This window comes from Trypanosoma brucei, chromosome 9, assembly GCF_000002445.2.
Source record: "Trypanosoma brucei brucei TREU927 chromosome 9, whole genome shotgun sequence".
In the NCBI taxonomy this organism is placed as follows: Eukaryota; Euglenozoa; class Kinetoplastea; order Trypanosomatida; family Trypanosomatidae; genus Trypanosoma; species Trypanosoma brucei.
The window spans coordinates 1,077,862-1,098,580 of NC_007282.1; the positions used below are offsets into that span (position 1 = coordinate 1,077,862).

General features: G+C 50.4%; 16 protein-coding genes across 16 annotated transcripts, besides 1 other annotated feature; 15 read left to right on the forward strand and 1 right to left on the reverse strand.

The window, feature by feature from the left end:
* Position 1: 1 nt before the first annotated feature.
* Tb09.160.5040 (hypothetical protein, conserved) lies at positions 2 to 421 on the forward strand (the record flags this gene model as incomplete). Its single annotated transcript, XM_821958.1, has 1 exon — positions 2 to 421. One exon carries the CDS (start codon positions 2 to 4, stop codon positions 419 to 421), a length of 420 nt encoding a protein of 139 aa, XP_827051.1.
* A 24-nt stretch (positions 422 to 445) lies between these two features.
* Positions 446 to 832, reverse strand: Tb09.v1.0270 (hypothetical protein, unlikely; the record flags this gene model as incomplete). The annotated part of the gene is made up of 1 exon (XM_821959.1): positions 446 to 832. One exon carries the CDS (start codon positions 830 to 832, stop codon positions 446 to 448), a length of 387 nt encoding a protein of 128 aa, XP_827052.1.
* Positions 833 to 1,427: 595 nt separating this feature from the next.
* Positions 1,428 to 1,916, forward strand: Tb09.160.5050 (hypothetical protein, conserved; the record flags this gene model as incomplete). The annotated part of the gene is made up of 1 exon (XM_821960.1): positions 1,428 to 1,916. The coding sequence occupies one exon, from the start codon at positions 1,428 to 1,430 to the stop codon at positions 1,914 to 1,916; it is 489 nt and encodes a 162-aa protein (XP_827053.1).
* A 173-nt stretch (positions 1,917 to 2,089) lies between these two features.
* Positions 2,090 to 3,178, forward strand: Tb09.160.5060 (hypothetical protein, conserved; the record flags this gene model as incomplete). Its single annotated transcript, XM_821961.1, has 1 exon — positions 2,090 to 3,178. One exon carries the CDS (start codon positions 2,090 to 2,092, stop codon positions 3,176 to 3,178), a length of 1,089 nt encoding a protein of 362 aa, XP_827054.1.
* A 718-nt stretch (positions 3,179 to 3,896) lies between these two features.
* Positions 3,897 to 4,718, forward strand: Tb09.160.5070 (DNA topoisomerase type IB small subunit; the record flags this gene model as incomplete). The annotated part of the gene is made up of 1 exon (XM_821962.1): positions 3,897 to 4,718. One exon carries the CDS (start codon positions 3,897 to 3,899, stop codon positions 4,716 to 4,718), a length of 822 nt encoding a protein of 273 aa, XP_827055.1.
* A 1,263-nt stretch (positions 4,719 to 5,981) lies between these two features.
* Positions 5,982 to 7,004, forward strand: Tb09.160.5080 (hypothetical protein, conserved; the record flags this gene model as incomplete). Its single annotated transcript, XM_821963.1, has 1 exon — positions 5,982 to 7,004. The coding sequence occupies one exon, from the start codon at positions 5,982 to 5,984 to the stop codon at positions 7,002 to 7,004; it is 1,023 nt and encodes a 340-aa protein (XP_827056.1).
* Positions 7,005 to 7,539: 535 nt separating this feature from the next.
* Tb09.v1.0280 (hypothetical protein, unlikely) lies at positions 7,540 to 7,971 on the forward strand (the record flags this gene model as incomplete). Its single annotated transcript, XM_821964.1, has 1 exon — positions 7,540 to 7,971. One exon carries the CDS (start codon positions 7,540 to 7,542, stop codon positions 7,969 to 7,971), a length of 432 nt encoding a protein of 143 aa, XP_827057.1.
* Positions 7,972 to 8,035: 64 nt separating this feature from the next.
* Positions 8,036 to 8,057: a sequence feature (AT_rich).
* Positions 8,058 to 8,167: 110 nt separating this feature from the next.
* On the forward strand, positions 8,168 to 8,461 carry Tb09.160.5090 (hypothetical protein, unlikely; the record flags this gene model as incomplete). The annotated part of the gene is made up of 1 exon (XM_821965.1): positions 8,168 to 8,461. One exon carries the CDS (start codon positions 8,168 to 8,170, stop codon positions 8,459 to 8,461), a length of 294 nt encoding a protein of 97 aa, XP_827058.1.
* A 162-nt stretch (positions 8,462 to 8,623) lies between these two features.
* Tb09.160.5100 (hypothetical protein, conserved) lies at positions 8,624 to 9,325 on the forward strand (the record flags this gene model as incomplete). The annotated part of the gene is made up of 1 exon (XM_821966.1): positions 8,624 to 9,325. One exon carries the CDS (start codon positions 8,624 to 8,626, stop codon positions 9,323 to 9,325), a length of 702 nt encoding a protein of 233 aa, XP_827059.1.
* A 411-nt stretch (positions 9,326 to 9,736) lies between these two features.
* Positions 9,737 to 10,414, forward strand: Tb09.160.5110 (hypothetical protein, conserved; the record flags this gene model as incomplete). Its single annotated transcript, XM_821967.1, has 1 exon — positions 9,737 to 10,414. The coding sequence occupies one exon, from the start codon at positions 9,737 to 9,739 to the stop codon at positions 10,412 to 10,414; it is 678 nt and encodes a 225-aa protein (XP_827060.1).
* Positions 10,415 to 10,725: 311 nt separating this feature from the next.
* Positions 10,726 to 15,681, forward strand: Tb09.160.5120 (hypothetical protein, conserved; the record flags this gene model as incomplete). Its single annotated transcript, XM_821968.1, has 1 exon — positions 10,726 to 15,681. The coding sequence occupies one exon, from the start codon at positions 10,726 to 10,728 to the stop codon at positions 15,679 to 15,681; it is 4,956 nt and encodes a 1,651-aa protein (XP_827061.1).
* Positions 15,682 to 15,827: 146 nt separating this feature from the next.
* On the forward strand, positions 15,828 to 17,441 carry Tb09.160.5130 (hypothetical protein, conserved; the record flags this gene model as incomplete). Its single annotated transcript, XM_821969.1, has 1 exon — positions 15,828 to 17,441. The coding sequence occupies one exon, from the start codon at positions 15,828 to 15,830 to the stop codon at positions 17,439 to 17,441; it is 1,614 nt and encodes a 537-aa protein (XP_827062.1).
* A 50-nt stretch (positions 17,442 to 17,491) lies between these two features.
* On the forward strand, positions 17,492 to 17,782 carry Tb09.160.5140 (hypothetical protein, unlikely; the record flags this gene model as incomplete). Its single annotated transcript, XM_821970.1, has 1 exon — positions 17,492 to 17,782. The coding sequence occupies one exon, from the start codon at positions 17,492 to 17,494 to the stop codon at positions 17,780 to 17,782; it is 291 nt and encodes a 96-aa protein (XP_827063.1).
* A 144-nt stretch (positions 17,783 to 17,926) lies between these two features.
* On the forward strand, positions 17,927 to 18,820 carry Tb09.160.5150 (hypothetical protein, conserved; the record flags this gene model as incomplete). Its single annotated transcript, XM_821971.1, has 1 exon — positions 17,927 to 18,820. The coding sequence occupies one exon, from the start codon at positions 17,927 to 17,929 to the stop codon at positions 18,818 to 18,820; it is 894 nt and encodes a 297-aa protein (XP_827064.1).
* Positions 18,821 to 19,058: 238 nt separating this feature from the next.
* On the forward strand, positions 19,059 to 19,973 carry Tb09.160.5160 (exosome complex exonuclease RRP40; the record flags this gene model as incomplete). The annotated part of the gene is made up of 1 exon (XM_821972.1): positions 19,059 to 19,973. The coding sequence occupies one exon, from the start codon at positions 19,059 to 19,061 to the stop codon at positions 19,971 to 19,973; it is 915 nt and encodes a 304-aa protein (XP_827065.1).
* Positions 19,974 to 20,323: 350 nt separating this feature from the next.
* On the forward strand, positions 20,324 to 20,704 carry Tb09.160.5170 (hypothetical protein, conserved; the record flags this gene model as incomplete). Its single annotated transcript, XM_821973.1, has 1 exon — positions 20,324 to 20,704. The coding sequence occupies one exon, from the start codon at positions 20,324 to 20,326 to the stop codon at positions 20,702 to 20,704; it is 381 nt and encodes a 126-aa protein (XP_827066.1).
* Positions 20,705 to 20,719: the final 15 nt, after the last annotated feature.

The window sequence follows — 20,719 nt, forward strand, 5'->3', positions numbered from 1 at the left end:
GATGAGACCACAGAATTTTCTCCTTTTATTCCTTTTCCCGATTTTTTCAACTGTTGGCCTTGTCGATTTCTGCGGTCACTTCCTTCCTGTTACCGTGTCTGGCAATGCGATCAGTGACTTCGACTGCTGGCTGTGTCTTTGCCCTTGGTTTAATTTGCATTTTCCTTCTTTCTCCTCCACTACCTTAATTACAACGGTATGGTATTTGCAGGGACTCATGGGCCCACGCATGGCCGGTTTTCTGTTAGGTTCGGTTGCTGCTGCATCGGTGGCGGCTTTCCTCGTGCAGTACGACGTACTTCGTAGAAAGGACATAACAGAGAGGGAGATTGATGATATGGAAACCCAAGCTGCGCTGGTTAAGGATCGTTTTTACCGGGTGCAGAGCAGGTTATTGGAATGTCAGGGAGGTGATGAATAATGTTCTCTCCATTTTTGATGGGTGTCATAAACGGTTTAACGAAGGAAAGAGTTTATTTTTATGGAGAGTGTGAAATGAGGAGGTGGTAGAAGAGGGAAAGATAATGCTGGAAACGGAAGTTTTAGCATCTTCTCTTGCCCTTCCTCTCGTTATTTTAGTGGGACCCCCTTTTCTCACATGCCGACGGTGAATAGTGCTGTAAGAGGACTTCCGGGACCTCTTCCCTTTCGGGATGAGTACGTCACTGCGTATCGTTAGATGTTTCACCGACGTATAATCCCCCCTTCCTTGATGTCCACTGCAAAAAGCATTGAGGAGAGAAAAAAATGTGGCGACCGAAACACGGTTCCATTTTTTAAAGATGCCAGATTTCAACACAAATGATTCGGGCGCCACTGCCTGTTCAGCCATTCCCAAAGGGGTCCGAAAGTTTTTCTTTGTTGTTTTTACCGTGAGTGTTGCACACTATGAGGTGTTTAAGGTATTGCAGTGTTGCTTTAGTGGAATCAGAGGTTGCTGGTGAGCCGGTGTTGGTGTTGAACTGCCACGGAGAGTCTTTTCCTATAGTGCTTGTGGATTAGTTCGTGCGGGAAGAAGGGGACGTACGTACAGGGTGTGAAGCAAAATTGGTCACGTAGGTTGGCGTGTTACCTTGTTACACTCTGAATGCTAAAACGGTGCTTCCGCCCCCACACCGGGCTCCAAAGACAAAAGTGTGTTGCCGTTTATAAAGGTTGAAGTGATGTACTACTATACGAGGGGGGTGCCTAGCTTTGTTGGAGTGGAGTGTGTGGTGATAACGAACCCACTGTTGTAGCATTTTATGGGGGTGCCAGAAGGTGCCATTTTTTTAAAGTGACGTTGTGCATTGCACTGAACGTGGAGCGAGTTACATCCTTTCCATACGATACACTTTCCGCTTTTATTCTCCACGCTTCTTTTTTTTTTTTGTCCATACGCGTTTTTTTTAATTATTTGTGTAGGAATCAGGGAAAGTGGCTTCCCCATGGCTCAGTGGGTTCCTAAAACGGCGTGGAAGGTATCCAACCTCAACAAGCGCTATGGGCCTGGATATATTACATCTGGGTTTTCAAGTGAAAACACGCTTGGTTATACGCATATGGTGCATGACTCCCACAAACTACGCGAGAAGCTTTCCAGCAGGAAAGGCATTTTCGTTATCGATGTACGTGACCCTGGGGAAAGAAAGCTGAACCCCGTTCCGCGTAGCGTTGCTTTACACCACCACGATCTGCTCTCAGGGGCATCGTGTCCCATTCTTCCACAGCAAAAAAGTGCTGCAGAGCTTTTCGTTTTGGCCAGTAACGAGAGCCGCGGATTAAATAGCGCGGCGGCTCTCCGTCGCTGGGGATATGACAGTGTTGTTCAGGTCGACTACAATACCTTGGTTGAGGCTGGTTATGTTTCTCGGTGTGACTATGCGACGGCAGGCACGAAGGACAGTGCTGAGCAAGCGGTTTCTGGTGAGGACTAATTTTTGTTGGAGGGTAGGTACGCGACCTCTTCACCGTATTTATTAACTTTAATCTTTTAAAAACTGTTTGGCGTATTTTTTGTTCACTTACCCACCTTCTTCCCTCATTAGGTGAGAGTGCGTACACTGCAGTGAAACAATTTTTTTTCATAGGTAGGACACGAACGAATCTTATGACACCAACAGTAACCCCTCTACAGTTACCTAAGAGGGAGGGAGTGAAGCCCTTTCCCGATGCACCGTTAGGAGGAGCGGCCGTAGAGCCGCATGCACTGCCTCCAAAGCCAAGAACCCGGGCTTCCAGCGTAAACGATGGGAGGAAAAAGACGACCAGCTACCCTTCGTACATGAATCCACTGAAGCTCCCCACGAAAGCTATCGTCTGGACAAACAAGCCCCCAGTTAAGCCCAACAAAATTTCCGTGTCACTTGAAAACTTTGAGGATGCTCCGAGAATCAAAGGTGTTTTTAACAGTCCTCGAAGCCTCAAGGCGTGTGAGATCGCAGTCGTTGATCCACGCAACCTGCTAAAGCGCCCTCTCTCTCACTTTGAAGGAAAGGGTGTCCCCGAAACCCTTGCGCAGATGCGGCACACATACTACGAAAACAGAAGGAAAACTAAATTGGAGGAAGTGCGCCGGATTCGTGACGGACTACCTGTTGAGGTTCCTCAGGAAAAAGAGGATGAACAAACTAACGTCAATGGGCGAACCCCCTCAGTCAATAATGGTCATCGGGCCCCACTACTAAGGGAGAGAAGTCCCCCACCAATGGTCCGCCAGAGAACGCCTATGCGTCGCTCTACGTCCTTTGGTTTCTGTTCTCGCAGCAGCAGCAGCGCTCCATATAAGGTTGGAGGGGAGAAACCTTATCCTCCCTCACGAAGAACCACGTTGCACGGCGCTGACGGGCGTTCCCCGTCAGTGGGCGCCCTGAAGGTTCTGAATCGCGCGATGAGTGAGAACCGTTCCCTCTCCGCCGCGGATTACGACATGCTAAGGCGCATTGAGGAGCGTGAGGAAAGAGCAAACGAGGCCAGGCAACGTGCGGAGGAGATGGAGGCGGCCCGTGAAAGGGAGTTGCTAGAGAGAGGGCTCCGGAAAGAACTTCACGGAATCAATAAGCTCATCGAGAGGGAAAACGAGAGGATCAGCGCCGTGCAGATGCGCCGGCAGAAACTGGAAATGCGGTTGCAGCAAGCGCGTGAGCGCCAGAAGCGGAGCGAAGAGGAACGTCTCGGCCAGTGGAACGCTAAGCGCTAGTGCCTTTGTGGAACAGAAATTTTGATGCAAAAGGGAAGGAAAGAAAGTGGTAGCAGTTAAGGGATTGGGGAGGAGAGACTGTAGCTGATTAGTTATAAAAATATGATGAGGAAAATAAATAAACGTGCATATGTAGTTTTCCTTTCTTTGTTCCACTCTGCCCCATTTGTTGTGGTATTTTTAGCGCGCACTTTAGCGTCTGTTGTTCCTAACGTTGTCACTAGCTCGCTCCATATTCGTGTTCACGAGTATGTTGCCTTTCATTCGTGCATGACGAGCAAGCAAATTAGTTGCCAATAAGTGACGTGGTGCCGAATGTACAAATCCCCCTAAGAAAAAGGGCACCGAAGGATAAAAACAGGAGGGGAGGAGAAGGGGTAAAGTGTGAATGGCTGATTTTATTGTACGATTTCCCCTTTTTTTTATTTTTTCCTGCCTTATAATCCTAGGGCATAACGCCAGCGGAGTAATTTTGATACATCGGTACACTTCTATACACGTGCGTACGCACATACAGGGAAAGAGGGGTGAGGGCGTTATGAGAGGCTGGAAGGGTAGGGATAGTTACGCTACCACTGCGTGCATTTGTTATGTGCTTTGGCCGTTTTTCCCCAAGTCCTTTGACGTACGAACCCTGACCCCTCTTTTCTCTCTTACCTCTTTATCCTCATTTGCACTTTTTTTTTTGCTTCAAAAATGTGTACCACCCTTTAGAGCAATGTCTTCGGCTAACTCGGAGGTACGTAACGGTGGTTCATCTTCAGTTGCCGCCGCGCAACCCCGTGCGGCATCGCCCGCGAAGATCCCCGTGAAGGTACCCTACTCACTTGCCAAAGTTCCAATGCCGCGGCTTGTACCGGCGAAGATGCCGGCACCAAAGCGAGCAGCTGAGAGCGAGGCTCAACATCGCGGCAACAGGGAAGACAGTGACGACGCTCTGCTTGAGTCCTCCGCACCCTCTAAAAAACCAAAGAAGGAGGAGTCAAAAAAGGCTCCTCTAGTGGAAACGGAGTCTAGCAGTAGCAGCGAGTACAGTTCTTCTGACAGCGATGATACCGATGCTAGTGACAGCGAAAGCGAGGGCTCGAAAACGTCTACAGTTTCCGATTCAAGTGACATTTCGGACGACGAAGAAAGCGTTTCTGAGGACAATCTGACATTTTTTGAATTAGCCGAGAGAAGCGGCCTCATGAATGATATCAAGAATAAGGTAAACTCTGGGGAAGGGGAACAGGAGGAGGAGGAGGAGGTGCACATCGACGGGAAGCCACCACGGCCCAAGTTTCTTCGTAGCTTTCCTCGCGATATTGAGGCGGAAATCGGGAAACACGAGAAACGCCTCAAGGATGTTGAGAATATGTTAAAAATGAAACAGGATAATAAAACTGTTTCGTTGGGCACAAGTAAGGTAAATTATATAGACCCACGGATTGTGTGCTCCTGGGCCAACGAGAACAACGTCCCCATTTCGAGGCTGTTTTCTGCGACACTTCAAAAAAAGTTCCCTTGGGCACTGAAGGCAAGGGACTTTACGTTTTGAGTTGCCGAAACAGAAAGGTACCACAAGTTGATGGAGGGGAGCGCTAAATGTGTGTGCTGTGTGTGCGTTTTTCGAAAACCTCAGTTAAACTTGCGAGAGAGAGAAAGAGATAGCAACAACATTTGAGAAGGTAATAGCGGCTCGGGTTTAAAGCCGGATTCAGCGGAGACAGAAGGGGGAAGGTGAGATAACTTTTTTTTTTTTTTAAAGAGCCCCCTTTACTATATTTTTCTTTTCCCCACTTTCACGTTTGTATTCGTGTGTGTTTAATAGACGGTTCCGCTATTGTGGCTACGCTACCTACGCTAGCGAACACGCTGGTACGAAAATTGCGGTCACATCGTACATACCTCTGTCTAGTCACCGCCGCACCGCTCGTTCAGGCACCTCACTCCCATTCTCTCGTTGCCTAATACACCGTGAGCGCGGCCGTGTCGGGTACTGACACACATGCGGCGATCTTTCGTTCCGTACACACTGTTTGTGTGCCACATTTGATGGGGTTTTCCCGTCTCCATGATGATCGTTATAACCCCTTGTCTTCCAAAGGTATGAGAGGAAAAAGTATGAGAAGAAGGCACTGGAAGTAACCGCCCTGACTTCTTCACCGCGGACAGCTTCCGTTGTGCCACCTTTCCCCCTTTTAACCCTGATATTACAATATCTTTTTATTTAAGTGTTTCTCCCTTTTTTTAATTTCATGTGCGCCTGGCTGTTGGTTGTCTTCATCCATGAGCTTTCGTGTCCATAACGCGCTCGGTGCGAGGTGATTTCGCTCTTCCTAAAAATTTTTAGGGCTCATGCGTTTTTTAACCTTTGACGAAATACGGGCAACAGTGGAGGAGAAACACCCCGACCCACCTTGTGTGTTTCTCGACAGGAATGACACTGATCGCCGTTGTGTCCCGCCCCCTGGTCGAAAACTGCTTTTGATGATGTCGTGGGCGTGGGAAGGTTGGCTACTCAAAAAAAAAAAAAGAAAAGCCTTTGACTTGTCGCAGGACACGCAGATAGACGTTCCGCTTTTTCTGCGTGGCTTGTTCTTTCTTTCTCACCCTAGCTGGGAACACTGGGAGGCCTTTGTTTATCCGTTGTTGCCGTTGTTGGCCCCGCGCTCCCCTATAGGCGAGCTACTTCGGCTCCACGCAGTTACCCTTTATCATTATTATTATTATTTTTCTGGTTCATGCATCTTTCTCTTCTCTGAACTCTTTCCTTTAAGACTCCCCACAAAAAGTCCCCGCGTCAGCAGCCGTCAGCCAGATGAACTCCCCTCACGACTCGGGGCGCTCATCCGCAACGAGTACGGCGCATTCTGTGGGTTCATTGGGCGATAGCGGTGGGGCACAAAAAGATCATTCTAATCCGCTCCCTGAGAAGGAAGATGAGGAGGGCGTAGCATGGGATGAAAGGCTCAGGTACTTTGTTGGCGTTGTGAAAAGTGCGTTCGATGCCATGAGGTCAGAGCAGCGGCTATGCAATGGCTCTGTTTGCTCCAAGCGGTTGCAGGATCGAATAGAGTGGGACTACCCAGCTGAATATGCCACATTTGTCAACGGTTTGTTCAACCGTTCGTGGGACCGTTTCCTTGAGGCAAAAACAGATATTGTCTGCTATCCCCACAATGAAGGCGGTGCGGAGTCCAACACCAAGTGGTTGATGGCCCATGGTTCTCTGCGTTGTCGACTGCGGACAGAGGATATAAACCGCGTTCGGGATGCAGATGAAATGCTGGGGCGAATGGTTCGCGACAAGTGCTTGTGGGATCTGGAGGATGCCTGTCGCTCTATCCTTATGGAGGTGTTTCTCTCCATGGATGCCTCTGCCATTGTGTGTAAGGGGTGCATGCGACTGAACAAGAGTGAACAGTACCATCTTGGGAGTTTGGCGGTGTGGGAGCCCATCCTTGCAAGGTTATGGGGCCGGCAAACTGTTGGTGGTGCTGTGCGACTTCGTGACATGGAGCGCCCTTCCCAGCAGCTGGGGTTTCACGTCCGGCTGAGGTGCCGCTGGACGGAGCTTCTAGGGAACAATCTTCTCGCAAAATGCATATGTGGATCTGTTCTCCGCGTTTTTCTTAATGTTGAAAAGCCAGAAATGCTCCCTGTCGCGGGTGCCGGCGCAAGGCCTGCGAAGGAGGAGTTGGCGGTGAAACTACATCAGCCGTCTGGCGAATTGATTGTGGCTCTAGGCGACACTGGTTTATGGGGCCGCCGGCCTCCGTCCTCCCAGCCGAATCCCCCCTTTTTGGCCTGTTGCAGGGGATACCCGCGTCACACGAGATAGGAGCCCCATTAGCATTCAAACGGAAAACTGTGCACGTGTATTAGGGGAGACGTTCCTTTTCTTGTTGGTGCTTGAATTTGTATCCTTTGGGATGAGCAGCGTCTGCTTCATGTTGTTCTTGTTCCTTTTCATGGTTCCAGAGGCCGACATTTCCCCACGAAACAAAGAGATCATTGAACAGCATCCCCGAGTCCTGCCACTCTTACTTTTTAAATCATTTGCCGCGTTTTGCGCCGATGGAGGGCACATGACCGCCCCCTTAATTATGTGAGGTTCTGTACCTTATTATTATTTTTTTTTGATTTTTAACCTTCGGCTTTATTTATCGTTATTACTGGCTTTCTTTTTTTGTTGTGTGTGTGTGTGACAGCTGCCACTGTCCTGAATGTAATCGCTTCAACTGTGCCTTACTTACTGATCCTCCCACCACCACGTCCTTTTTCTCTGTTGTTTTGGACGGAGAAAATATTTGCGTGTGTGAAAGGAGGTTCGTAGTCATCGGGCAACAGCTCCCTTCAGTGATGGTGAACCAGGCATGCTTTTACTTACTTTTTTTTCAAGTTGCGTTAACAACGCATTTAAGTTGACGTCTGTGCGTCTATTAGTTGCTGTACATTTTTATCCCTTTCGGTTTTGGTCTTGCTGGTGGGTGTTGTTTGAGCAACTAAGTGGGAATGCACCTTGTCGGAATTTTGTTGTTATTTTATGCGCGAAACAGGCACCGCTCAATAGCTTTAATGTAAATATGGCTTCTTTCTCTTATTCTTTGTGCCCCCTGGCGGCGTGCCTATTCTTCTTTTGTTGTTCTGTTTTTCGGTATCCTTTCGACGCTTTTCACTTTATTGAGCAAGTCGCTTTCAGCGTCTGTTTCCATTTCCACTTCGAACGGCGTACTATTGTGTTTTACTTTTCCTTGGGTACTTGTTTTCTTGGCGTGTGCTGTTACACCCTGCCATATCTTTTTTAACACACTCTTCATTATTCTACTTTTTTGCCCCCTTCCACTTCTTAAATGTTTGTTATTTATTTGCTATTATTATTATTTTTTTTTTTGCACCTCTCATGTAAACTCGTGCGAAGTACGGGGTGGAAAGAACGGTCTACACTTCCCACCCTCTTATTGTCCGTCTTTAATCCAGACGTGGCATTTACCAATATCAACAATGACAATGGGCGTTATCACTGCTTACTTCAGTGGTCTAATTAATCTTGTTCGTTTAACTCCGTACTCGCTGTTGAGACAATGCAGAGTGTGTGCTACTTTTCTTTTATTTCCCTTGCGCCCCGTGCAAGTCGTTGAGACACATGGTTTCCCTGCTCTCACCGACGTTGGTGAAGGTGCACACACATCGCGGCGGTGGTACCCGCCGCAAAACATGGCGCTTGGAAGCATATTTTTGAATAGGAGCGGATTACCGCTTGCTTTACTTCCTGCGCTCCGCTCCTGCATACGCTAACCATTATCATTAATATAACTGCACGATAAGGCGGTGTCTTCCCATCACCTGTCCTCTTCACGCATCTGTGTGCAGACTTCTGTCCTGAATAAACGCCATTGGTTTCCCTTTCCATTTTTTACGTTTAAATTAAAAGTTGTGTGGGCGGTGTTTAAGGCTACGATGGAACCTAAGAGCGTCGAGGAGTACAGCCAGCAGAACTACTGGATTGGCAGATATGAAGTGGAGGAGCAACACGACTGGTTTTTGTCGGTTCGACAACCAACCATAGCTGCCCTGTGTGATGAATTGCTGAAGGTGTTTCAGCAGCGTGAGAGGCTGCACTCCGCCGACGGTAACGTGGAGGGGGACCAACCAGCTCTACGTGTACTTCACTTAGGCACTGGTAATTCATCGCTCTGTATGGATCTGTACGAGGCCGTACGTGAGCGTCAACTTCCATTCGCACTGCATCAGGTAGCTATGGACTATGCGCCAAATGTTATTGAGAGGATGCAAAGCAAGTATTCACCTGATATTCTTCCCAACGCCCAGTGGATCGTCGGTGATGTACGCAAGCTGGAGGAATTCCGTGAGTATGGTCCATTCGATGCGGTGATCGAAAAGGGAACGATGGATGCCATTGAAGCGGACAAAAATAGACCGGAGATGAAAGGGGATGTTGAGGCTATGCTCCATGGTGTGGACACGCTTCTGAAGCACGCGAAAGGTTATGGCGCATTTTTGCAGGTTACGTGGGTGGCACCGCATCTCCGATTGCCATACACAAAAGGAGATGCGTTCGCGTGGGGTGACCAGGTGCGTTATAGCCTTCTTGGGGAAAGTGATATTTACAGGCTGTTTGTTTACACGGTCAGGGAATAACAACTCCGTGGGGGCTTTTCCCTTTAAAGTTTTCCCACTTTCCAAAACAATTAGCGAACGACCTCATGCATCTGCAACATAGGGACGGGGGCGATAATACTCACATGCGTATATACATTCTTTTTATTTTTCTGTTTGTTCCTTTTTTTTTGAAAAAAAGGAACGCTCTCAACACTAACGCAGAACGCACTTTTGCCGTTTGCACCGCAAGAGAAGAGTCCTGTTTAGACCTCTATTCCCTAAAACGTTGTTTTATACTTTGTGCCTGAATTCCTTTTCGCTGTTGATGCTCTCGTCATTGTTGTGGGAGGGGGGGGTTTCGCACTATGGAGGGGTGGGGGGTGCTGCTTTGAGGGAAAGGTACGCCAATCTCTCTCGTTATTTCTCTGACAACAGTAAGGTCAATACAACATGGCACTCACGCTGATACCGCGCTGCCTACAGTTCTGCACCCGCCACGCTTTTCCAAGCCTCACGCGAGGTCCGGTAACACCAATGCTGTGGTACTGCACAGGAAAGAAGGAAGGCACGTCACGGGGGAGTGGAAAGGGCAAAACATCGAGTAAGAAAAAGCGTAAGAGTGAAGGGAACTCCAAAAAGGTGAGGAAAGAGCCTGACGCGGGCGAATCTACGGTTCCGTGCGTACCAACCACACCAGATGTGGTTTCTCAACCCACGGCTTCTCCTCAAATTGTTGAGAAAATCAAAGAGACTTGTTCTTCCACAAGCAGTTGGTGCCCTACGACACAAGATTATGAAGCACTTATAGTGGACATGCTTCTGTATCGACAAGAAACGGTGGAAGCAGTGGTGGATGCCTTGCGCAAGGAACGGTTATTGCTTGACGAGTCCATTAAGCGAATGGAAGAGCATATTGCTGACGTGTACCTGGTACGGGAGGAAATTCGAGAGATGCTTCAGGAGAGTGCCGCCGTTCAGAAGCAAATGCTCTCTGACGCCCTTCAGTTAATTGGCGAAAAGTGCAAAGACGTGGAATCTGCAGTTGACGGTGGATCCTCGGGAATAGTTCCAGCAGAGGTGACCGCAGATAACGCCGAAAACGATGATGACGGGGAAATAATATTTTGACGCAGTGTAAATTCTTGTCGGGACAAGGTCACCCTCTGCATTTGTCGATAGTGCACCTCTTTCCTCACCCCCTTCCACAGAGGGCGTGTGTGTATACTTGTGGGCATAGTGCTTAAATGCGAGTGTCGTCTAATTTGTACGACAGGGGGGTGAGGAGCGCATACCATAGAGTTTTCTTTTTCGTCTGTTGCGCCACGATGTATTGTTGTCGTTAGTACGTCCTTTTGTACGATGTTTCCACTTTAACCGTAGCACTACATCTCGCCTTTGCTTCTCTCCTCTGCTTCTTTTAAAGGCGGCGGCTGCAAGCCATGTCGCCGTCAGCGCGGGAGGTGGAGGAAGTTGTACTATCTGCTGTGAGGAGAGGGGAGTGGGCTCACGCCGCCAATCTACTAGCTGGAGCGGCGCAGCTGCGGTGCGTCCCTACCATTCGGACATATGCTGAGGTGATAGCCGCAAACTCATTGAATGGTACATGGGAGGACGCTGTGCGCGTTGTTGACCTTCTACAGAGCAGTCCACTTTCCAGCCGTGCTCTCCTGTGCACAGCCGCTGATGCGCTCCTCATGAAACCCAGTGTCTGTGCAACAGAGAAGCTTTTTTCAATTATCCTCGCGGCTCGTCGCCGCCGCGTGCAGATGGAAGTTCGCCACCAGGTTCAATGTAGTCGTCTGCTTGTGGAGGCAGGAGACTGGCAGCGTGCACTTACGTTAGGGGCGTATGGGCGACCCGTCAGACAAATCCCTGCATTAGCGTCCCCAATGATGCTTGCTGCAGCCACTGGCCGGCGGTGGATGGAAGGATCGAGGATCATGGCTGACTTACTTATCTCGGGAACCGTCCCAGGCGCAGATGTTGCAAAAAATTACATCCGCTGCTTCACACCCACAGGACCATGGTGGCGCGCACTTGCAGTAGTGTCGGTATTAGTCTGTAGTAGTGACGCTGGTGTAACTGCCGCAGCGCGCGGTCTTCTCAGGGAAGTAAGGAGCGGAGTGGGCGAAGCGGAACTCGCTGCGAAAAAGGCGAGGTATCAGACAGTTTTACGCCTTGTTGAGCGTCGTGGACCGTTGAATGACGTCTCCGTGGAGGAAGCATCTTATGTATTGAACGCGTTGGGTGAAGAGCGGTGGGAAGAAGCCCTTGGTATCATTCGTGCGTTCCCGTCGTTGTTAAGTTTTACACCCCGACCACGTGCCGTCCTGTTGCCCACGGCTGTACATAAAACCCAGGCGGGTTGCTACAAGCACTGGGAGTTCGTATGGAAGGTGCTTTCTTCAGGTTTTAGTAGTAACTCTGCAGAGCACGTCTTCGGCGCGGCCACCTGCTTTGCGTCGTATGTGTCGTCTGCTTGCAGGGCGGGTGAGGAGCAGTCGGAGTGTATGCGAGAAGTGGAACTCATGGGGAACAGTATGAGTTCTTCAATAGTGGACTACCGTGCCCTTGGGGGTGGACTTCCAGAGTACGATGTCCTTAACTCCTTCGTACGCGCTTCCTGTGCATGCGGATGGTGGAAGGATGCTCTTCTGCTTTCCGAACGCCGGGCTGTTGTGCTCCGGGAACTTCTAGAGGTCGGGCCATGGCAGGCAGCACTCGCAGTATACGAAGGGATGCCACCAAGCGCCCGGGAGCGTATGGGACCTAAGCTTGAATACCTGTTCATCTCCAGAGGGCTCTGGGTGCCCGCACTACAGTACGCACAGCAACGTCTCCCGCGGGATACGCTACCGCTCCGCAACCTTTCTATACCTCTCTGTGCAGCCCTTGGTCAGTGGGGCCGAACGCTGCATCTGTTGGATCGCTACGTTAGCTTGCCCACCGACACGGAGAAAATATTGAGGAAGAAATGTATCACGAAGGATGCTGAGGATTCGGTGCGTGCCGCCTGTGAAGCCGGTGACTGGGTGAGGGCACTCCGGGCCTGGTCACGGGTTTATTCAGTACCTCGCAGGCAAAGACAACCCGTCTTAGATGAAAGTAGGAGACGTTTTGAAATGGTGCCTGAGGTTGTGAAACAGCTTGCGAAGCTGTTACTTGCCGCTAAGCGCTATGACGAGTGCTGCGGTGTGGTTTCTTCCCACACACCAACACCGTCCGATCCTGTTGTTCTTCGTTGTCTGCAGCTCTTTAACGGGGTCCGCTCATCACCGCTAACGTACGGCAGGCTTTTGCAGGAATATAGGGAAGCTCACAAGCATCACCGTGTGTTGGTGGAATGCTATGCCGTTCTTGCACTTTGCGTGAGTGGAAACTTTTGTGGTGCCTTCTCAGTAGTTCAGCAGCTAACGGCGCAGAATTTCGGTAGACTTGAGAAGGATGTTACTGTCTTCAGCGTCCTTGAAGAGGTACCTCACTTGAAAGCGTATCTGCCACTCATCCTCTGCGCTGTGGCCACTCCCGCCAGGGCGGTGGAGCTGGAAGCAGTCATGGTTTCTCTTACTTGGTGTATTAAATTACCCAACGACACTGACCTATTTAACCGACCGCTTTCGGCCCTGTGGGGAAGCGGGGCGGATGAGCCCCGCGCTTGCGCATTTCGTGTGGCTGTGTTTGTCCTGCAGCACTCATTGGACCATGACCTTCCTTCCTCATGGGTTGTCATGGATGTTGTGGCAAGGAGTTTGGAAGATTCATCCAGACGTTCTGTGATTCACATGTTGTGTGAATCAGCGGTGCGCCGCCTTGCCTTTGATGCTGAGCAAAATGGCACCGAAAGCGGACAACACGGAGTGCGACAAGGAAAGGGCCAGGAAGAAGTTAATGTTGTGTTTCGAAGTTGTGCAACAGCGTTTGCTCGAAAGGGGCTATGGGAACACGCTCTCGCTTCGATACAGCACTGCGAGACTGTCGATGCGGGAACCCTACTCAGTATTATCGTTTTCACAAAAGAGTTGCGGGAGCGGCGTTTGGCAACGGCCCAGCGCATTGTTCTGGAGTTGGAAACAAGGAGGCGCAGTGATGGTGACGAACCTGAATACCCACCCGGCACGTCCGTGTCTAAGGGCCGCGTTGAGAGTGCACTGGTGGCGCTGACGGAGCTGCGGGCATGGCGAGCAGCCCTCGTCTTATTTAACTCTGAGGAAGCACAACTCTGTCTGCTGAGCAGTGGGGTTCGTAAAACTTCAAGCACTGTGGTGGGGTTACTTGTTTCTTGTGTCGCCGTTTCTGGTCCATGGGAGTTATCGTTGCGCCTGCTCGAAGCTGTGCATTGTAATATCTTGCCAAGCTGCCCGCTAGTTGAGAAAGGTCTCACGGATGTTCTCGGGGCGGTGGACAGTGGTAGTGGTGCTGCCATGTGCAGCCAAGTACTTCTGTTCATGGTGGAAAGAATGGGCGTCGTACCGACATCAGGGCAGTATGGTCTGTTGTTGCGTTCATGCCTTGAAGTCCGCTTGACAGTGGCGGAGCGGGAGCTGTGCGCCCGTACTTTGAAGCGCCTCAGTCGTTGTCTTAATGAAAGGCAGGTCGTTGACCTTGTAGGGGCAATTAGCACATCTCGGCTGCCGTCAAATCCGTGGAACGAGGAAGGTCATCCCGGCACTTTGTATTCTTTCCCAACAGGGTCCCTATCAAAAAAAAGAGTGCAGCAGCTGGCGCCCGCGTTGGGTTGGATGAGAGAGGACAGACCTTTTCTGAATGACGGAGAGTTAAATCAGCTATGTGAAATAGCTCCACTGGTTACTATTCTCAATGCACAGGATATGGAGAGGCTTTCACAGCAGTTCTTGGGTGGGCGCTTTGCTTCCTTTGAGCTTATGCTCGTGCTTCAACACTACCGGCAGGAGTTAATGGAGATGTTTGAACAGAATGGCGACGATAGTGTGAATGTATCGTTGCTTGAGCACTGTAGGGGATCTAGGCTGTTGCATATTATGCTCGTACCTTACGAGCAGTTGTCACACAATATGATTTGCAACGGTAATGAATCCAGTGCAATGTCCTTCCTGCAGGAAGTTCGGTGGGGAGTGTTCCGTGGCTTTGCATCGGTACGGACCGTTGCTGCGGTATGGGAGGCGTGCCGCTCATTAGTGTCGGACCTTGCTGCGGGTCGGTGGACCCGGTTGTGCGAGTGTGAATTGCTGACAGAAGTGAGGCGGCGCCGCGGACGACCGCCAGTGTCTCTGATCACACGGCCAGGCGCCACCCGCAGCGAAATAGCAAAGTACTGGGCAACATACGGCCGCATTGTGTGGCCGGAGTTGTACTTTAGCGGGCCTGAATTATGCCAACTTGCCGTGTATGTTCCTCTACTGGAGCCATTACTTCGTAGAGATCAAGAGCTGCGCGAACTCGTTTTCGGTATCCACGCATCACACTTTGCTTTCCACTCTATACCAAGTGGGGAACTGTTGTTCAGGCGACCGCGGTCACCCGAAGCAATCCGTGCGGTGATTCATCTGGTATTTGGTAAGCTAAAACGTCTTCACTCTGAACTGGACGCCGATAAACGAGGTGCACGTCGTTACTATCGTCACACACCCGATATGGTGCTGTGGCAGCGCACGGAGCGTGCCATACAAAAGCGGCAGGAGAGCGCAGACCAGTCAGCGATGGGCGGCACGGTAGAAGAGCAAACGCCGAGGTGGTCGCTCGCATTGCGCATTTTGTACCACTATCGACGTTCTACCAAAGTTACTCTTAAAGTAACCGCACTTGCTGCCTTATTCTCAGCATGTGCCGCGGACGTGGAGGGCGGTAACGTTCAAATTTCTTGTCAGTCTCGAAAGCAAGGGAAACGACTGGGAGAAATTTCGTGGTGGATGCTATCGATTTATTGTGCGCGGTTTGTTGAACCGAACCTAACTTTAACTATGTGGCGCGATGCGATGAAGTTGGCAGTCCTGCCGTCCGTATCCAATCCACCGAAGACTCTGCTCACTAGCACATATGGGTTGGAGGACATAAATGATATATCCCTGAGGGCCACAATGCAAGTGCTGATGTGCCAAGTAAATGATGCCAGTGGAAACGGGCGGGTGCCCTTCTCCACTTCGCTTCTTCTGGTTGATCAACTGAAGGAGTCACTATCTGCTCCACATCACTTTCCATCGTACTGTGTTTCTTTGGATGTTTACCGTTGTTATCGTCCCTTGGAGTGTGCGAGTAAGGGTGAGAGCGATGCTCTTACCGTGTGGTCATTGTTGCAGACCCATCGCTGCTTGGAGAAAATGGAACCGCTCCATGCGAACTTAGTTCGGCGGATGCTGTTGGGTGGGAAGGGTTTTGGGGAGACAGGGACTTGTAGTCGCTGCAGGAAGGGTATTTAACGCGTGCTGTGAGGCTTTATGACGCACTCTTTACAGAAGGGAATACCCTCCGTTGTTTCTTGCACTTTGCTTCGGTGTTATTTCTTTCGTAATTGCTTCATGTTTCCTTACCACCTGTGCCGTAATACTACAACGCAACTTTATCGATGTCTTTTTTTTTTTTAAAAACTCTTGGATGCAAACACGTGCACATAGACAAACATTCATTATTATCAGTGGGTTCGTGGTTGCTAAACATCGATATTGCAGTGAGGAAAGCGGCTTTTAAGCTTCCGATGCACCGTACCAGTTTACGCCTAACCATTGTACTTTTCTGCACACTGCTCAACTTTCCAGGCCTTGCGGTGGCGTGGTTCTATTCGCCTCTCTCCGCTGCTAAGCAGCAAGCAGACAACAAAGCACCGCTACCGACGGCTGGCGACCATCGTCAGCAGCAGCGACGACGAGCTTCAGTTCACATGGAGTTTCTTAGGGAGAAGAGAGCTGGGGGTGTTGGGAGTGGCCAGCTGACGCAGTTGTGGGCGGAGGCTGAGGCGAAGGGGAGTGTTTCCTCCTGCTGGAAAAAGGCTCTAGATGAACTGAAAAGTGGATGCAGATCGCTGCGCACGGACGATGGAGCGAGGAGCTGGTTGGCGCTAACCATGGCGACATGTGATGATGAAACCGATGGACGGCGGCGTAGCTGGCCCCGCTGTGAAAGCAGAGACAAAATCCAGGACTGTATATACGGTTTAGATGATACACACTATTTAGTTTATGTGCAGTACAAGCTTCATACCGACGTTCTTTGCCTCTATATCCAAGAGGAGTCATTTCAAGAGCGTACTGAGGCTGCGGTGCACGCACTGCACACCAGCTCGATGACAGCAGCAGAGACCCTTGGTGACCTGCATCACTCTAACAAGGAATTGCTGTCATCCATGGGTGACGCCACTGAGCAGCAAAGATTGAATGTTGCGGAGACGAAGCGGCTTCACCATCAACTGCAGGACATCCAGAAAGGTCAAACGACTGCCTTTGAATCGCTGAAAAGTTCGGCTCAACGCATAACAAGAACAGTGGAGGATGCATCGTTGCACCTTCAACAACTGCACGCAGCAATTGATGAAGGCGCTGCACGCTCCGTTGCGGCACTAAGGAATGTCGCTCAGGAGGCGGAGGCATTCCAGAGTCGGACGGAGCTTCATGTTACCGGCATGCTCCGCGGATTGGAGCGGCTCGAGGTTTTCGTGCAGTTGCTTTTGGATGGGACGGTAGGCATAAGTGAGATACTGCGGGGCGTAGCACTTATGACTATGGTATTGTTGCTCACAATGCCAGCGAGGACTAGTGAAGCACGGCTCCCTTGCCTTTCTCTAGCTGCGGCAGCATACGCAGTGCGTCCGTTACTTTCAACTTCGCTTCGCAGCACCGTCACCGCGAGGTCATTCCTTACGGCACTCTCTTTCGCAGAGATCTCTGTACTGGCATACTATGCGTTGATGTACCGCACACCGGAGGAGGCTCTTCGGAGGTTGTTCCGGAGGGAAGTAAAAGGTGCGCTGGACGAGATGTGGGTACTTCAGCTGGAAGAAATACACACAACTGTTGACACAGCTTTTAGTACTGCATTTGCCCTGATTGCAGATAGTGAAGGTCGGCACGGATGTTTGAAGGGCACTGTGACCCCACGAAATGTTGACACAGAGGAGATCGATCCGACGGATACCCGAAAGGTAGTGCGGAAAATAACAAGCCGAAGCCGATCTCGGCGTGTCTAAATGGAAGCAGCGTGCCGGTGCCGCCGCTGCACCAAAGCTTACTTGACTCAATGATGAGAGTACTTCCGTTTCTTTCCTCTATTTTTTGTTACCCTTTGTTACCCTTGTTTTTATCAGCATCGTCAAATTCAATGTTTTTCTACTTTCCTTCATTCATTTTCTCGTTTCTTAGTTTGTTTATTGACTGGTCCGTTATATTTTATGGCATTGTGGCTTGCAATGTGTTTGTTGCCCTCAGGGAAGATGGGGTTTACTGCAGACGTGAGGAGCACTCTCACAGCAAAGCTCAACTACTTGACTTATTTCCCTCCTTTGACACATCCATTACTTCATTTCCTTGAAAGGAAGGGAAATGTGTTATTTGGTGATGTCCTCCCTCCCACTGATGCTGCGGGTGGTGTGTAAATATTCTTGTGCCTCTCCTGCGTTCGTTTATTAAATCTTATCTTCTTCCCTTCCTCTGTCGTGTTTTATATCAAAAGGTGATGATACTCCCTTCTGCCCCTCCTGATTCGTCGTCCGTAAGTAATGAACTGATGGGGTGGGCGTACGTTACGAATCAGTTGCTCTTGGACAACGCGCGGCGTGTGGTCACGGAGGTCGAAGAGCCCTCACGACGTGCCGACCTTGCGGCGGAGTGGGCAGCGGGTTTGGCAGAGCTTCTACACGTGCGTAGCACCTGCGTTTCCTCCATGTTGTGCCGATTAGTGACGGGGAACAGCAGAGAGGGTACCGAGTATGGAGTAGGGGAAACGATGGGCCTGTGTGCAGAGAATGACCACCGCGAGGCTGCCGAACTAAACCGCCTTGAGGCCGCCCGGCGTGAACTTCATCAGTTGCGTGCAGAGCGAGAGGCAGAAAAGCAGTGCCTACGGAGGATGCGCCAATGTGTGAAGCAAGCATCTAATACTTTCGAAGAGCAGTTTGGCGTCCAGGTTTTCGCACCGAACGTGGAGGACGACACATCTGTGAAGGTAGCGGAATTACAAGATAGTCTTGCTGCGTACGTGGAGGCTACACAGAAGAAGCAAGTGCAGCTCCAAGAAGAAGTAGCGGCGCTTCGAGTGTTGTTGAAAAGCTGTGAACAGGAAGGGGGCCAACGGCACGCGTTGCGGGTAGGAGGAACGCCACTTTCATTCCCTTCGCGTAGTAATGGGACGCAGTATTCTGGCGTATTCGTGGGTGAGACGCCGTATGGTTTAGCACACACTGCAATGGGGGGCTCCCGGCCACAGCAACAGTTGTTACAGAGGAACGCCGACGGTGCAGCTTTCTCTCCTTTTCAGGGGGATCTCTCAACCTCAGGGTTGGCTAATGCAGTCCGGGCTTGGAAAGAGAGACAACAGCGACTAAAGGAGGAGTTGCGCAACCTGCAGTGAGGGAATGACGGCTAGTTCATCATTATTCCAGTTTTCCCAATCCATGACTTTCCTTTTCGAAAGTACAGGCACCCCATTCCAGAGAAAGAAACACTAATGCTTGGTGCGTGTGAGTGGAAACTTTCCTGTTTTAACATTTGCATGTATTGCGCCGTGAAACATCCCTTTGCCCTTTGTTTTTCATTATTTTCAATCACTTAGTCAGTGGGACCTGCATCAAGTCATAGTTGGGTCACATATGAGTGAAACAAACCCAGTAGTGAGAGGTGCCGTTGGTGTACATGAACTTGCACCACTCTGTTCTCACGTTTGTTTGCCAGGGGAATCGGTGCTACTGCTGGAACCCACGGCTGTCGTGACCCTTGGTAGTGGTCTTCATCCACTCCAACAAGATGGCAGTGATGACCGTAAGGAGAGTTTTGAAGCCTCAGGTGAAGAAGGAAGCACTGTTGTGGTTTCCGAGTTTTGTGGACCTGTGTTGCGCACCGCGGGGCCAAATCACACACAGCTATACAAACTCAATGGACCGGCGGCACGTCGCTACATGTACGCAGCCAGGGACCCCGTAGTGGCAATTGTAATGAAGAAGAACGCGAGTTATTACTCGTGCTATACTGGTGCTGCATCGTTGGCTGTGCTTGACGCTCTTGGCTTTGATGGTGCCACGAAAACAAACAAACCTCGATTACAAGAGGGTGACGTTGTTTATGCCTTTGTGAAAGGGAACGCTGATGCCTCATCCCTTGATACAAAGTTTGATGATGGTCGTGTGGTGGTTTCCTCCAGTGACGAGGTGGAACTAAGTTGCATGGCTGCTGAGGTCGGTTTAGTGGCGCGGGACTGGACCTCAGCAGAGGCAGTCTTTGGCCCGCTTGTGGGTGGCACAGTTGTTCGTGTCGCGTTACCTTATGCGCGCAGTCTTATCGACGGCCCTGCTTCGCGGTTGCTTGCACTGTTGGGAGATCGCGTGCCGTACGATGTGTGTGTTGGAGTCAACGGTCTCGTCTGGGTGCGAGGACATCCCAGTGCTGCTGACCCCACGGCAGCCGCCCGCCGTACTGTTGCTGTGGCGGCGTGTGTAGTTGAGGCGCAGGATGCCGCGACACTGGAGGAGATGGAAGCCCACGTACGCGGTTATTTTCCCAAGGAGTAAATATAAGTTAAGGATGTTAGCGACGGTGCGCTTGCCGCTGTAAGTTTCTTTATTCCTTCTTTCCCTTTCTTCAAGGAGCTCGTGGAGTTTAATTGCTGTGCTTATACACTCCTCGTATTTTCTATCCCTCCATTTTTTCTACAACCTTTTGTTTGAAAAAGCACTTTCTGTGTAATTTATTATACACATAAAAGCCCAGGGTGCGGGTGAGATAACAAGGCTAAGGGGAAAAAAGAATAAAAGAAGAAGCGAAGTGGAGTAAACCCTCTGTCTACGCAGTGTGAAAGGTTTCACAACACTAGCATCATCGTCGCTTTTATTATTAATACTATCACAGGTGAAGCTCACCGATGCCGGATTACACGCAGTTCATCAAGTACTTTAACGAGTACCCGAACATCCCACCAAGTGAGACCTCTGCGTATAGTCGACTAGCCGACACTACGTGGCGTCTGCTCACAGCTACTGACAAGGAAAGTACGGGCACGAAGGCATCATCTCGTTCCGACGCCAACATCACCACGGGACCAACATGCCCGCCCATTGTTGTTGGGCGCTTACTTGTTTCCACGGAGGACCGCTGGCGTATACAGGCACACATGCGACGTGAGGAGGCGAAAGCTGGAGCCGGTAGGAAAGAATACAATAAAAAGGTGACACGGGCTGCTAAGCCAACGAAGGGTCCGGCACCCGGCGAAGGTTTCCCTCCGGGGCGCGGTCGGCCCGTGTGAGGGAGAGCATTACTC